The following is a 15,968-nucleotide window of genomic DNA, read 5'->3' as shown; positions in this document are numbered from 1 at the left end:
CACCTTGTCCACCTGAGTTGCCACCTCCAGGGAATTGTGGATCTGCATGCCTAGATCCCACTGCATGCTAATATTTCTAAGGGCTCTACCATTTACTTACCTTCTGCAGTAGACCTTCCGAATCACATCACCTCACGTTTGCCCAGGTTAAATTCCATCTGCCATCTTTCAGCCCCCAGGTCTCCAGCCAGTTTATATCCTGCTGTATCCTCTGATAATCCTCCTCACTATCCGTTACTCGCCCAACTTTTGTATCATCTGCAAATTTACTAATCGGACCACTTACATTTTTCTCCAAATCATTTATATATTACAAACAACAGAGGCCCCAGTACTGATCCTTGTGGAACACTGCTCGTCACAGACTTCCAGGTAGAAAAGTACCCTTCACTGTAACTGTCTGTTGTCTATGCCCAAGCCAGTTTTGCGTCCATCAACCATCCATTATCCCACAACCACCATCTTTTAATAAAACAGATTTCTTGGTCATTTATCTGGGCTGGAACTCTCTGACCGTTCACACCAATGGGATTTTCTGGGTCCCACTGAATGGATGGAGATTTGGCTGAGCGCCAAATTCTTCATCCTCACTTGTAGAAGCGGCGGGGCGTGAACAGCCGGAGAATTCTGACCCTGATTTCTGTTTGTGGGAAACTGCCATGCAGGCGGCCACGTTTCCAACATTATAACAGCAACTCGCGCTTAAAAAGCATCCGGTAACTGTGAAGCGATACGGGGCATCCGTATAGGTTGTGGAAGGTGCTGTATAAACTCAAGTTCTTTAGTGGCTCTGAAGTTTTTGCTAGTATCAGCATGGTGCACATCTGGAGTGTGCAAAGGCTGAAATGTATTAAAATTGTGGCATGTTTGTTGAATTATTTTGGAAGGTGGAATCATCCATATGAAGTGCTTTGTCCTGTATTTAAAAGTATTTCCTGGCCAGAATTGTTCAGGGTGATGACTGGTAGATTGCAAGGGGCCTAATGTGGGTGCTTTACAGAGCACCATCTGCCTCTGATTAGTGTGGCACTGGGTTTCAGCATAGAAACACGAACATGAGGCTCTGTTTATGTGACACGGGTGTTGAAAGAGGAAGTGGTGGAGAGTTGTTTATTATCCATTGTTCAGTCTGAGGGAGCAGTCATGGCTTTGTATTATTGACGCGAGGCTCAGTAATGTTTTGGACGTATTGAGTGAGATGCAGTGCCAGGTTCGGCAATGCCAGAATCATCAACTTGCAAATTCTTGAGCTTGATTCTGCAGTGCATTCACTAGAAACTAGACCACAACTTGGGTGGTAAGGCTACTGCACACAATGCTATTTTTTGTCTCGCGCTGGTCTGAGGTTTGATTTTTTTTTTGGTAATTGTTTCCATGTGGTTAAGTGATGCAGGCCAACTCTCCGTTACCTTGACCTTCTGGGTTTTTGACCGCATGACACCGGCAGACTATTTGTTACATCAGCCTTTTAAACCCAGAGTGCATCAAGTCAATGGAGCTTGCAAGAAAAAGCCCAGTTTTAATAAACCTCTCATGGTCTCCAGAGCCCCAAGCCTTTCAACATCTGTGTTGTGAGATCAATGTGGGATATTCAGTGACAACTGTTCTCTGCAGTGCAAGAGGACTTGTGCAGTTATTCAAGACTTTGAAAGGGAGTAAGTAGCCTTTTGCAGTCTTTCGGTTCATCTTTTTCTCTGGATAAAGAGCCAGCCTTGAGCTTAGATTGTTCTTGCCTTTCACAAGAAGTGATGGGCAAATGGAGCAGCTTTCTAGGGATGAGGAGAGGGTAAGTAGTGACGGGGGGATGAAACGTTTGGCAGAGCAAGTTGTTGAGGTTTGATTTGATTTTGTTTTATTGTCACATGTATTGGGATACAGTGAAAAATATTTTTTCTTGCACGCTGTACAGACAAAGCATATCATTCATAGAGTACTTGGGAGAGAAAGAAAGGAAAAGGTGCAGAATATGGTGTTACAGTCATAGCTAGGGTATTGAAAAATGGTAGGTCCATTCAAAAGTCTGATGGTAACATGGAAGAAGTTCTTGAGTCGGTTGGTATGTGATCTCAGACTTTAGTATCTTTTTCCCGATGGACAAAGTTGAAGAGAGAATGTCTGGGGTGCGAGGGTCCTTGATTATGCTGGCTGCTTTTCCGAAGCAGCGGTAAGTATAGTCAATGGATGGGAAACTGGTTTGCATGATGGATTGGGCTACGTTCACAACCTTTTGTAGTTTCTTTCAGTCTTGGTCAGAGTAGGAGCCATACCAAGCTGTAATCCAGAAAGGATGCTTTCTATGGTGCATCTGTAAAATATATGAGACAACTTGTATTTATATAGCACCTTTTAACGTAATAAGATATCCAGAGAAATTCCCGCTGGATGACGAATCCATAACTATAAGGTTCATGGTGGGAGATGTAGGAGGGATGTCCGAGGTAGATTCTTCGCTCAGAGAGAGGTTGGGGTGTGGGATGCACTGCCTGCTGTGATAGTGGAGTTGGACACTTTAGGAACTTTATGGCGGTTATTGGATAGGTGCATGGAGCACGCCAGAATGATAGGGAGTGGGATAGCTTGATGTTGGATTTGGACATAGCTCAACATAACATTGAGAGCTGAAGGGCCTGTACTGTTTATGTTCTATGAGTCACATTTGGCGATATTAAGGAAGTTGACCAAAAGATTGATCAGAGAGGCAGGTTTTAAGAAGGCGGGTGTTAAAGTGGGAGAGGGGCGGTGGTGAGAATAATGGAAATAATGAGACCATGGAGAGTTTTGAAATTGGAGGATGAGAACATTAATATCAAGACATTACTTGACTGGGAGCCAAAGTGGGTCAGGTAGGTCAGTGGGCATGGGTCAAGTGAATCAATGGGTACGAGTCAGGTAGGTCAGCCAGCACAGAGGTATTGGAGAATGGGAGTTTGTTTGCGTTGAGTCACAAGCAGCAGACTTGCAGTTTATGTTAGATGGAATAACAAAATGTAATTCTAAATTTTGAGACTGACCAGTTGAAGCATCCCTCACCAAAAATCTCAATCTCACTGCAGAAGAATAGGATTAATTTGGGACATGGTGTGTTTAGCAAGCCCAAAAGGAAGATGCATTTGTGGGCATATGGTTCCCAAGGCTCCCTACCGTGGGGGGTTCGCCTGCCTCTGTTGCACATGCGTGGCTAGAGATAGCTTGCGGTGATGAGACTAAAATTCTTGAGATCTGAAATCATTGCAACCTATGATTCACCATGGTGGTAGGAGTGAACTTGATGGACCTTGGTCTGTTATCATTTAGCAAAAACTATGTTCCCAACAGAAATGGGCTCTTGTCACCTTGTAGATTCCTGAATTCCCATTCCAGCAAGTGGTTGTTTAAAAAATAATTTTGGATGGATACTTGCGATCACTGACAATATTCAAGCCCTCTTTATCACTTCCTTTAAACCTAGAAATTCCAATGTGTGATATGAGAAAAGGAATGTTGGTTACATTTCTACAAAACTGCTTCCTTGACTACTTGACGCTGAGAATGTAAAGGTTTAAAGTGTATTTCAGAGTCACAAATAGGCTTACGTTAACACTGCAATGACCTAACTGTGAAAATCCCCTACTCGCCACACTCCGCCCCCTGTTTGGGTACACTGAGGAAGAATTTAGCACGGCCAGTTCTCCTAACCGGCACATCTTTGGACTGTCGGAGGAAACCCACACAGGTACAGGGAGAACATGCAGACTCCGCACAAACAGTAACCTAAGCCAGGAATTGAACCCAGGTCCCTGGTGTTGTGGGGCAGCAGTGCTAACCACTGTGCCACCCCACAGCATAGAAAGATTTCTACTGAACTTTAGTCAGTGTAATAGAGGCAGTGAGGATGGTATGTCAATGCCGCCTCAACAGACACAAGCAAGTCAACAACTGCCTCTCCCCAAGCCACTCAGTGCGACTTCACTGTGGACCAGACATAGCTCTTTCATCTGAAAGGAAGTTCAAGCCCGAAACAGCCATTTTCAAAAAAAAAACGTCTGTTGTGGAATTGGAAACATTCATAGGTCAGACAGTTCCAGTGTCAATTCTAATTATAATTTCTTTGCTGTTTAACACGCACACGCTTCTCGTTGTGGCTGTGTGCCAATATCTGAAATACTTGATGAGCCTGGAATTCTGATGTGTGATCTTTAAGCTGGCATTAAATATGTAAGAAATAGAAGCAGAGGTGGCCATTTGGCCCATCGAGCCCAATCCACTGTTCACTACTGTCTCTGACTGTGACCTTAAATTCCACCTTCCAGTCTGTTCCCATAACTCCTAAATCTCTCGTGGATCAAAAATCCATCCAATTCAACCTTGACTACAATCAATGACCAAACTGCCACTGCTCTCTGATGTAGAGGATTCAAAAGACTCACCACCTCTCGAGGAAAAAAAAATCCTCCTCATCTCCACCTTAAATGGAAGATCCTTTAATTTTTAAACTATGCCTCCTAGTTCTGGTTTTTCCGTAAGAACGCCTCCCAGCCTTCTGAACTCCACTGAATCGTAGAATCCCTACAGTGCAGAGGGAGGCTATTCAGCCCATCGAGTCTGCACCGACAACAATCCCACCCAGGTCCTATCCCCGTAACTCTATGTATCCTGCTAATCCCCCTGACAGTAAGAATCAATTTAACATGGCCAGCCAACCTAACCCGCACATCTTTGCAGTGTGGGAGGAAACCAGAGCACCCGGAGGAAACCCACGCTGACACAGGGAGAACGTGCAAACCTCACATAGACTGTCACCCGAGGCCGGGATCGAACCTGGGTCCCTGGCGCTGTGAGGCAATAGTGCTGACCACTGTGCCATGGTGGCCCAACCTGTATCTTCATCTTTATAGAATTTAACAACTTGTTTCCAATTCCGCTCTTATTTCCCCCCTCCTCCATTATCCCGGGATGCCACAATCTTCTGTTGTTGTAGTATCACGGAATCCCTGAGATTTTCATATTGGAAGCATGTAATGAAGGTGGCAATCACCTCAGGTCGTTGAGGGTTGAATGCAGGGTCTTTGTTATCTGCCCCCCCTCTCTCCCGTGAAGGTGCTATAGGGTTAGATGGGTGATAATTTCAGTTAAGGCAGGGATTTAAATGGGTGGTGTGGCCCTTCCACCTAATACCTTCACCATGACTTTCATTATGTTTTTGAAAGATTGATAAGTGCATTGCTATAAATGGAAATTGAAGCCGCAAGGAGAGTGGAGAAGAGTATAAGTCGCTATTGATCAACGATCAAAGTTACCAGTGAAAAATGTGCAAAGCTGGCAAGAAATCATGGTAACCCGTCAGTTTCTCCTCTTCAAGATCCTGACAGAGGGTTATGGTGTCAGGACCGGGGTAGGAATGGCTGGTAGAACTCGTTGGGATTAGATCAAGTAGCGTGTCGAAGAGAGTCAGGTAGCAGGAATGGATCTTATGGCCAAAAAAGGTGGCAGGTGCATAGTGTGATGATACTGTGCCTTTAAGAAATGTATTTTAATCATGTTTCCATACCGGATAGTTTGTTGGCACCGTGTTGCCTGTGACTGGCGTCCTGTATTGCTGCTGAAGCAGGATAATTTAAGCAATGTTGAATTTAATCTGGCCTAATGCAGTGTTCTATGGTTTTAATGGTCCCTTAGGATTGCAGAGGGAGCTTAAATGGGGGTGATTTACAGGGTGTGTTGTGTGACTAGTGATAGCTATGTTCCATAGAGAAGTCTTGTTTTTAGTTTCATTTTCGGTAGCAGCTTGAAGTGGAGACAAGCTACAGTGCTTTCTCCCTCTCTCTGAAATTGGATTTTCTGTTCTCTGTGTGGTTGTTTTTGGAAGCTGCCCGAGATTAAGTTTACCTCTCTGATGTTTGGCTGTTTTGAGGATCTCCTTCTTGGCAAACAGCTGTTACAAAGCTAAAGATCCAGCATCACGTGAGCATACTTGCTTTTTGTGCTAAGTCTAGAGAAGGGTGTGTGTCTGTGGAATGGTGTTTAACTTGGAACAACAGAGATAGCTGGCGATTAGGAGATATACTGGGACATGTTTAATTCTTGTAATTGGTAATGGTTATGCTCATTCTTTTCATCATATTCCACTGTGTTCTTAAATAACTTTGTTTATTTAAGAAATAAAAGGTTCCTAGTGGATCACTCAACTCTTACCTGGAGTGAAACACCTTGTGCTCACCCCAATGCCAAAATCAAATGTAAAACTTAGAGACGAGGTGAACTTCACAAAACATTTTGGAGTCTTTGGCCTGGATCTTAACAGTAATGGAACTGCAGAAAGGCACAACTTGAGACAAGTAGGTAGCTCATACTGGAATGAGCCTCAAAAGTTTAGTAAATGGGAATGGTTCATCATGTAATTCCCAAGTGCCAGGTTGCGTGGTGTGTTCAGCACAGGTAAAGACCATTCGGCCCAACAGGCCTGTGCCTGGTCAACAGATTGAATGTGCACTGAGAAGTTTTGGTAAGTTTCCAAAGTTGACGCTTTGCACTTTGTCTGCTGCTGTTTGTGATAAGCAGCACATTGGCCTGACAGGTTTACTGTTTCTATTTATGTGAACAGAGAGCGTATGAATTTACTTTGCCGACCATCTTTATTTAAAAATGCTCAGCCGTCAGCGGGGGAGTTATGTGGAGACATCTCAAAATAACACATGGCAGAATTTCCAGTTACCAATCCTCCAGGTTTTCCCTGGCCTTTTGAAGGGTCAGCGATTAATAAAATAGTGAGTGGGACTCAACAACGTGCTGGCAAATAATGCCACAGCACCCCTGGTGGCAGTAGGCCTGTCATAGTTGACATAGAAAATGTGACACAAGTTTTAAAGTTTATTTATTAGTGTCACAAGTAGGCTTACATCAACATTGCAATGAAGTTACAGTGAAAATGCGGTATGGTGGCACAGCTGTTAGTGCTACAGCCTCAAAGTGCCAGGGACCTCGGTTTGATTCACAGTTTGGGTCACTGTGTAATGTTTGCGCGTTCTCCCCGTGTCTGCGTGGGTTTCCTCCAGGCGCTCCGGTTTCCTCCCACAGTCTGAAAGACATGCTAAATTTTCCCTTAGTGTACCTGAACAGGCGCCGATGTTAATGTAAGCCTACTTATGTCACTAATAAAACATTTTTTAAAAAATTCCCCTAGTCGCCACACTCTGGTGCCTGTTCAGGTACGCTGAGGGGGAATTTAGCACGGCCAATGCACCTAACCAGCACGTCTTTCAGACTGTGGGAGGAAACCGGAGCACCCGGAGGAAACCCACGCAGGCATGGGGAGAACGTGAAGGCTCTGCAAGACAGTGACCTAAGCTAGGAATTCAACCTGGGTCCCTGGTGCTATGGGGCAACAATGCTAATCCCTGTGCCACCTTGCTGCCCTTAATGCATTTTTTGCCAAGTCCTGGCAAGCCAGAAGTTGTGCAGGAAATGCATTCAAATTAAGAAGGGAGTAAGTAGATAGATATAAACACAGCATAAAATCTGCTGCAAGTAGGCAACAGATATGTTGGTATAATTATCCTATTTGCCAATTACACTGAACAATGAAATTCTCGGCAAGCTCCTTTCTCCTTTCTCAGACACCTGATTCCTTGCTTTTCAGAGTGCTACGGGAACAATGGATTCGTGCCAAATATGAAAGAAAGGAATTTATCTGCATTGAGAAACAAGAGCCTTACTCTGCAGGTAGGAATGGCTTTTTAATCTCAAAAGTAGCAGGACAAAAGGTATCTCAGATCTGGTTAAATGGGTCTTGGGTCCAGCGCTTGGCTCTCTGGTGAACTCACCCAGTTCCCAATGTATCAGTGTACAGGACTGTTCCTTTGCGAAACCGTCTTTACATTTAAGATGAATATGAAGATTTTATGAAAATACTGGCGTGGGAATAAAATACCAGCATCCAATTCAGTAACCCAAAAGAGGCAAATGTTGCGACAAATATACCCTTTTAATAAATTCCAGTAAGTACTGCTGAAAAAAGAGACATACCGTCAAAGCTTCTCATCTTGCACTCATCAGAACAGTTCATAAGAATACTAACAGTGAAGGGAGCAACAGTTTGTACTGCATGAATAGAAGGTGCTGATTGGTTGGAAAGGGGGGCTCTTTACTGTTAGAGGTGTTGCCATGGAGAATGCACCAGGGGATAGTTAACTGCCATGCTTTTGTTCAAATTCAAATCTGGCAGTTCAACTCCGATTCAACAAGGCATTGGTCCTGGGGAATGAACGAGGGAATGGCTGTCCCCAGAACATTTGTTTAGTTAAAAAAGATGCAATGCATGAACACGCTCCTTCTGTCTGTAAAGGGCCAGGGCCAGGTCCTATTTTTCAGCAATACGCAAGTTCTGTACTTCTAAATGATTGAATTCCAATAAATGATTATGAACTATATTACTTCAGCTTTTTAAAAATAATGACAGTCAGGGGAAATAATTACAAAGAATCTTTCAGCTCAAAGGGAGGCCATTAGGCCCATCACACCTATGCAAACTCTTCAAAAGTGCAATAGCATTAGACCACTCTCCTGTTCTTTCCCCATGAAGTATACATTAAATTTCCTTTTCAGAATGACTTTCAGAATGCACGTTCCACTGCACTTTTAGGCAGTCTGTTTTACATAGAGGCATATGGCCTGGATCAAACATTCTCCTCATCATTCCTCTGTCAAATAAGAGGAGCGCAAAGCAAATATCTTGTTCCAAAAGCCAGAGGGGCATCGTGCAAGGCTGGAATGGAGTAACACACAGCTCCACTTAATCATTTAGCAAAGAGAAATGTTAAGAGTGGGAAAATGTTACAAAACCGAATATAATTTTGCTGTATTAACGTTGCTACAGGACAGCAGAATTAAGCTTTACAGTCATCTCCCTAAAGCCTTGTGAGGCCCCCACTGACATGTCGTTAGGGACACACAAACCCATCCTATTTACCATCAGTGAAGGCATATCAGGACAATATTCAATTGACAAAGTGATTAGAATTATTTCATTCATATTGGGTTGGCTTTGTTTAAGAAAAACTGTCAACCACTTGCACACTTTTTTAGCTAAGGATACAGACGTGCCTGTTTTCCCCCGCCCTCTCTCTACTGCCCCCCTCCCTTTCTCACTCTTGCCTGCCCCCCTCCCTCCCTCTTTTTTTGTGTCTACAATACTTTGTTGTTGTCTATAGCATCAGAGTTGATATGTGGGGAATAGCACAGAGCAAGGGAGAAAGTCAGACAGTCCATCAATCAACTGAGGAACAGCACTTTGGGGAACAGGCTGTTCAAATAAAAAAAAGGAAGCAGTCTTCTGCTAGATGTCAGTTGGATGGGACTGAGTGCGTTGTGTATGAGGCTCACGGTTATTGTGTCAACTTGTTAAATATTGCAGAGTTCCATTGTCTCTTTGCAATTCAACTGTTGGTGCATCCTTTGAATAGTTTGACAAGATATTGAATATTTGGGATTGTCAACTTTGATTAATTTACTAATGAAAAGTTTATTTATTAATCACAAGTCAGCTTACATTAACACTGTGGAAAATCCTGCCACGCTTCGGCACCTGTTCAGGTGCACTGAGGGAGAATTTAGCATGGCCAGCGCACCTAACCAGTGTGGCTTTTGGACTGTGGGAGGAGACTGGAGCACCTGGAGGAAACCCACGCAGACATGGGGAGAAGGTGCAGATTCCATACAGACATTGACCCAAGCTGGGAATCAAACCCGGGTCCCTGGCACTGTGAGGCAGCAGTGCTAATCACCGTGCCCCCAATGTCTCCAGGAGCAGTTGCACAACCGTTGGCTATCACACAAAGGATTTTCTTTTTGAGTCTCCCAAGATTTTTTTAGGGTTTAATATCTCCAACACTACGAGCAATCATGAACTTTTGTGGTCACTTGGGAGGTGAAGGGGAACTCATCATAGTTGTGTCAGAATGGAATATTGGTCCAGGAGGAGGCCATTCAGCCCCTCCAGCCTGTTCAACCATTCAGTTGGATCGTGCCTGATTTCTATCGTAACCGCAGACGGGGTGAAAACTTATACTGGGGACAATGTTTGGCCTCACAACCGTGGTTATGTCCTGACTTTTTTTTTCCCTGCACCCCTCACTGCTATGAATTTATTTTTCTGCTAACTTTCCAAGTCATATTAATTCAAGTGTGCCAAGACCCCCCCTCCCTACAATATTCCATAACTGTGTTAAATACAACTTTCTTTCCTAATGAGGGGTGCATTGATACACCCAGCTGTAGGCAACATCAAAGTGTGTTACAAAGGGGATTATGTTACATGCTGATCTTTATAAAGAAGTTGCCATGTTATATGAGCTGGGTATAAGCACTCCTCTATGTACTGGAATTTTACAATGCCAGGCTACACTGACTTCAGCTGAGGCAGACGTGGGAAAAGCTATAATTGGTCTCGGCGTGTTGTAGTAAGGAAGGAGAAATTGGCTTCTCGGGTGCTACCTGCTGAGCCATGCTGCAAAGCCAACTTTTGGGTGTTGGAGTGAGGTCAGGCTTTGCTGCTGTGTTCCTCAGAGTTGTACTGTGACTTTCTGTTCACGCACTCTGTCCATGTCAATTGTGTGTGGCACCATATAAAACTGCCAAGTGTTTTAAAAGAAAGGCAACTGATGCAGCCCCTGCCCCTCATCAACCAAAAAAGAAGGCTCTGAATATAGACTCGTGACATGTAAGGACAGGGAGTTACACTGAAGAGTGCAGGGGGACACAGGCTGGGTGTAATCAGCGCTGCAGGCAAACCCAGCACTCCAATACGCGTTGTCCTCCAATTAGCTACTGCGTTTCCTGATATTACAATAGTGCCTGCCCTTCAGAAGTATTTCTCTAAAGGTAAAGTGTCAGGCAGGTTCTCAATGATGCTATAGAAATGAAGATCTTTTTTCTCTTTGACCATTAGTTTGTAGCACAGTTGGGGATATTGTCACTTGCTGATTGGGGAGGTGATTCATATATAGAATCCCTACAGCGCAGAAGGAGGTCATTTGGCCCATCGAGTCTGCATCAACCACAATCCCACCCAAGCCCATAACCTCATGCATTTACCCTAGCTAGTCCCCCAGACGCCAACGGGCAATTTAGTATGGCCAGTCCTCATACTGTGCACATTTTTGGAGTAAACCGGAGCACCCAGAGGAAACACACACAGACACGGGGAGAATGTGCAAACTCCACACAGACAGTGATCCAAGCTGGGAATTGAACCCAGGTCCCTGGTGCTGTGAGGCTATGCCACTATGCTGCCCCTGAAATGTTATATGAATTAAGATGGCGCTGGAACATGGCGACTTCTTACAGACTGTGCCCAGCATACCTTCTAATTCTGTGTTTTAGTCTCATTCTATGCATCTAAAACTTTATTCTAACTCTTTTAAAACTCTCTAGCAATGCTTTACTTTGACTGTAACATGATATTCTACATCTCTATGTACAGCATGCATGTAACAAGCGTGTAACAAACAGTACTTTTCACTGTACACCAATACATATGACAATAGTACACCAAATTAAACCTGATCTGATGCATTTTTTTTAAATCATTTTGATGCCTCCTGTGATTCTGAACTCACCTGATCCTCCTCCCACTTTACCTCATCCCTCAGGCTGCCAACGTAGCGTTGTCTTCCTTTCTGTTTCTATAACAACAACAACAACACATAATTATATAGCAGCTTTAAAAACATCCCAAGGAGCATTGCAAAAAAAGAAGATATAACGCTGCAACACAAAAGGAGATTTTTGTTTTTCAGTCCTGTGATAGCTTGGTCAGAGAGGGAGGTTTTATGGGGCACCTTGAAGGAGAAGTGGAGGGATGTGGGTGGAAAAGTCGCAAGTTTGAGGGATCAGGCAAAAAGGCATGACCGCAGAGCGATTTAAAGTCACCCCCTCACTGTGTTGATACTGTTTGCATCAACCACTTCCTGTGGTACTGAGTTCTGCATTCTAACCACTTGGAGTTCTCCTGAATATAGGGAATGTACTTAACAGTCGCAGCACACCTGTCTTTTCCAGACACAGTGCTGAACAAATATTGCGCAGGGAGTATGTGGAAACAGAGAAAGGTCACATCTGATGCCTGAGAGAGGTTTGTTAAGGTCAAGTAACATCCCCATCGGGCAACATTTTAAATGTGATTAGAGGTGCGGTCTTTGTCAGGCTAGACTATTTTTCAAAATGTACTTAATCTGTAAATGTATCATAGCTGGAAAAGCCTGTGTAGGTATTACAATGTAAGAAGTCTCTCAACAATGGCCACAGAACAGGAAGCTTTGTGTGGGTGTGCGTGTATATGCGTACAGTTTTGGGGTCAGTCGTGATACTCTCTGATTCTCGCTCTTTCTTCAAGAACAGGCATTTGGGTTAGCCACCTTGGAGCCCAACTTTGGTAGTGTGTGCGTGGGGGAAAGGACCCATCGTGCTAAGGAGGAATTCAAGCAACAACAAAAAAAAACACAAATTCCCACTGCGCCTACACTCAAAAAGAATTTTCAGTCCGCCAAGTATTAGTTTACTTTCTGACACAGGTTCTGACAGCTCACCTGCCAGGTAGATTGGCAGAAACACAAATCCCTCAGTATGATGGAGACCGAAGGAAGCTAGCTCCCAGCAAACTGGCAAAGCCAAATTATACCCTGCATTCCCTCTGAGATCATTGAGTCAGTATAACATTAATCCAGCCATTTGCACCTTCTCCTTAAACTGCTGCTTTGTTGAATTTCCCTTCTGTGCCTACAATATCTGATAAACCAACAGTGTGATCTCATTTGCTTATCTCCTGCTTTGTATTTGGAAGCGTGCGGAGGGAAGGTGATGAGAGCTCATTCTCAAGCCAGCGAGCTTGGAAATTGGGAGGCAGATAAGAGCAGAAATAAAGGGCATTTAATTTTCCAACCCACAGCAAGCAAGATTGCAGGAAGCAATGAGGTGAGCAAAGAACTTTCCAGTGTGCGTGGTTCTGGTCACCATATTACAAGGGGAGTGGGGGGGTTGCTCTGGAGCGAATGCAGAAGAGGTTTACAGGAATGTTGCCAGGACTAAAAAAGTTGTAGGTATGAGGAGAGATTGGATAGGTTGCTGTTACTTACCTTAGAACAAAGAAGGTTGAAGGGTGTCTTTGTAGTCGTGCACAAAATTATGAGGGAAGAAATAGAGCGGGCAGAATAAAATTATTGGTGGAGAATTCTCGGTAAGAAATCTCACAACACCGGGTTGTGCACTGAATTGCTGATTTAGAATACGCTACCTGAAAGGAGTATAGATTTGACCATTTTCAAAAGGGGCAATGGCTAAATACTTAAAAAGGAGACCTTTGCCGGGCTCTGGGGAAAGAGCAGAGGGAATGACATTCATTGGTTAGTTCGTTCAAAGGGTCAGTACAGGCACAATGGGCCAGTTGGCTGTGATGTAAGATTCTCTAATCCAATTTAAGTTACTCCCTACTCCTTTGGGCAGACAGAGGGAAAAATCCAAAATTCAATTTAATTCTTGGGGAGCTTTTGTTTTTAATATTCTGTTATCATGGCTGGGAACAACATAGACCTTTAAGCTGTACTTGAGATTTTTCCAGCAATTCTAGTTTCCTTTCCATAGGGGAGTTCTCTACAAAAAAAGATCTGCTTCTGATTGGGATTATAGACCACATATCCATAGCTTCACCAGAAAACTCCTTCCCATCTCATTTTCTTGTTTGAGGTTTATTTATTTTTATTCACGTGGAGGTGGCTGTCAGTGTGAGATTATAGGGACTTTTGGAGGCCTCAGGCTCTGAAAATGCCACAAACTGGTTTGGAGCCAGGCCAAATCTTGACCCGTTTACAACCTTGCAGCCACAGATTGAAAACATCAGCCTGGGCTAAATTTAAACCGATTTGAAAAGGTAGCCAATGATAGAATTTATTCAATTCGTTTTAATGGAATTATAACTAGCAGGCACTGTTTGAGCGTAGGGAGCTCCTAAGCCACTTCATGTGGAGATGAGGAGGAATTTGATCTCTGAGGATCATGAATCTTTGGAATTCTCTCACAGCTGAATCATTGAAGATATTGGAGGCTAAGAGACAGATTTTAGACCTAAAGGGATGCCAAAAATTATGGATAGGAAATTGGAGTTGAGGATGCCATGGTGGCACAGTGGTTAGCATTGCTGCCTCACAGCACCAGGGACCCAGGTTCAATTCCAGCCTCGGGTGACTGTCTGTGTGGAGTCTGCAAGTTCTCCCCGTGTCTGCGTGGGTTTCTTCAGGTGCTCTGGTTTCCTCCCACGGTCCAAAGATGCGCAGGTTAGGTGGATTGGCCACGCTAAATTGACCATTAGTGTCAAGGCGACTAGCAGGATAAATACGTGGGATGGGGCCTGGGTGGCATTGTTGTCACTGCAGGTTCAATGGGCCGAATGGCTTCTTTCTGTGCTGTAAGGATTCGATGATTCTAAGATCAGAGCATTCACAATCTTATCGAATAGCAGGACTGAGGGGCTGCATGGCCTACTGCTGTTTCTGATTCCTCGTGGCAACTTTCCATCCTGTGCGACAGTGGTTTGTGCCTCAGTGATCAGCTGGTGTGGCCCAGGAGCTGCACCCTGACGTGGCAATCTTGGCCGTACTTGCTGTATTTGAAGACGGTAGGCTGAGTAGATGGAGGATCCACTGGCCCACCTTCTCAGGCTGAGGTTTCTGGTGTTCCTTGACTCTTCCCAATGCCCCCCCCCCCCACCCAGAGAGTCCCCTCCAGAGGTCATGGCCATCGACAGTTGTCTATGTCAGTGCCTGCCCACCTTCATACCCTGATTTGTAGCAATGGTGTAACTAAGGCCATGGCCCAGCACTGGCCCACTGTAAAAAAGGTCTTTGTATATGCGGCTGTTCCCCACCTGGGTCCTAACCAGCACAATCAGGATTGGATTAAATCAGCACACGTTTTCAAAACCTGCAGCTGCTCTGTTCAACTTGAATCATAGAATCACTCAGTGCAGAAGGAGGCCATTCAGCCCATTGAGTCTGTACCAGCTCTCTGACCAAGTCCAAGCCTCATAAGTCCACGTATCTATCCCACTAATCTTTGATTTGATTTATTATTGTCACATGTATTGGTATACAGTGTAAAGTTTTGTTTTGCGTGATGTACAGACAAAGCATACTGTACATAGAGAAGGAAAGGAGAGAGTGCAGAATGTAGTGTCACAATCATAGCTAGGGTGCAGAGAAAGATCAACTTACTGTGAGATAGATTCACTCAAAAGTCTGATAGCAACAAGGAAGAAGCTGTAATCTCTGTAACCTCCGCATCGTGGGACAGTAAGGGGCAATTTAGCATGGCCAATCCACACAAGATGCATATTTTTGGACTGTAGGAAACCAGAGCACCGGAAGGAAACCCATGCAGACACGCAGAGAACGTTCAAATTCCACACAGACGGTGACCCGTGAGACAGCAGTGCTGAGAATTGTAAACTCCATGCAGACAGCCACCCAAGGCTGAAATTGAACCCTGGTCCCTGGCGCTGTGAGACAGAAGCGCTGAGAACTGTAAACTCCATGCAGACAGCCACCGAAGGCCAGAATTGAACCCCAGTCCCCTGTGCCGCCGTGACTATGAAACACCAACAACCTGACTGAGAACACCAAAGTGCAGATTTGCCAAGTGTGCTCAGGATAATGAGACCAGGACACGCTACGCTAGGCAGGAGAAAGGCTGATCAGTCCCTGCCTTTGCTGTCCCGAACCTATTGTCAGCATCTCTTGGCAGGACAACGTCACTAACTCTAAGGCCCTGGAGTGTGCTAGTTCTGTCAGTACAGGCCCATTACGAAGCAGCTGATATCTTATTAGTCTTGCCCCTAGGAGCTTAACAACGTGAACTTTATTCCCAACTCCAGACCTCATCGCGTTGGCTGGGGAAGCTGTCAGTGAAAGTAATTGCTGTCAAAGTGACCTTAAACCTATTGGTAA

At 44.4% G+C, this 15,968-nt stretch overlaps 1 protein-coding gene across 1 annotated transcript in view; it reads left to right on the top strand.

Annotated features, from left to right (window-relative positions):
* The window catches only part of LOC145355048 (arf-GAP with dual PH domain-containing protein 1-like), a 126,534-nt gene that overhangs the window by 54,381 nt on the left and 56,185 nt on the right, over positions 1-15,968 (top strand). The window contains exon 4 of the mRNA XM_080206843.1: positions 7,616-7,698. Coding sequence (XP_080062969.1) covers positions 7,616-7,698 — 83 coding nt within the window. The remainder of the gene's footprint in view (positions 1-7,615; positions 7,699-15,968) is intronic.

Source organism: Carcharhinus amblyrhynchos, chromosome 18, assembly GCF_965287045.1.
Source record: "Carcharhinus amblyrhynchos chromosome 18, sCarAmb.v2.hapA, whole genome shotgun sequence".
NCBI classification, from domain to species: domain Eukaryota; kingdom Metazoa; phylum Chordata; class Chondrichthyes; order Carcharhiniformes; family Carcharhinidae; genus Carcharhinus; species Carcharhinus amblyrhynchos.
This window is presented reverse-complemented; position numbering and strand designations above follow the sequence as displayed.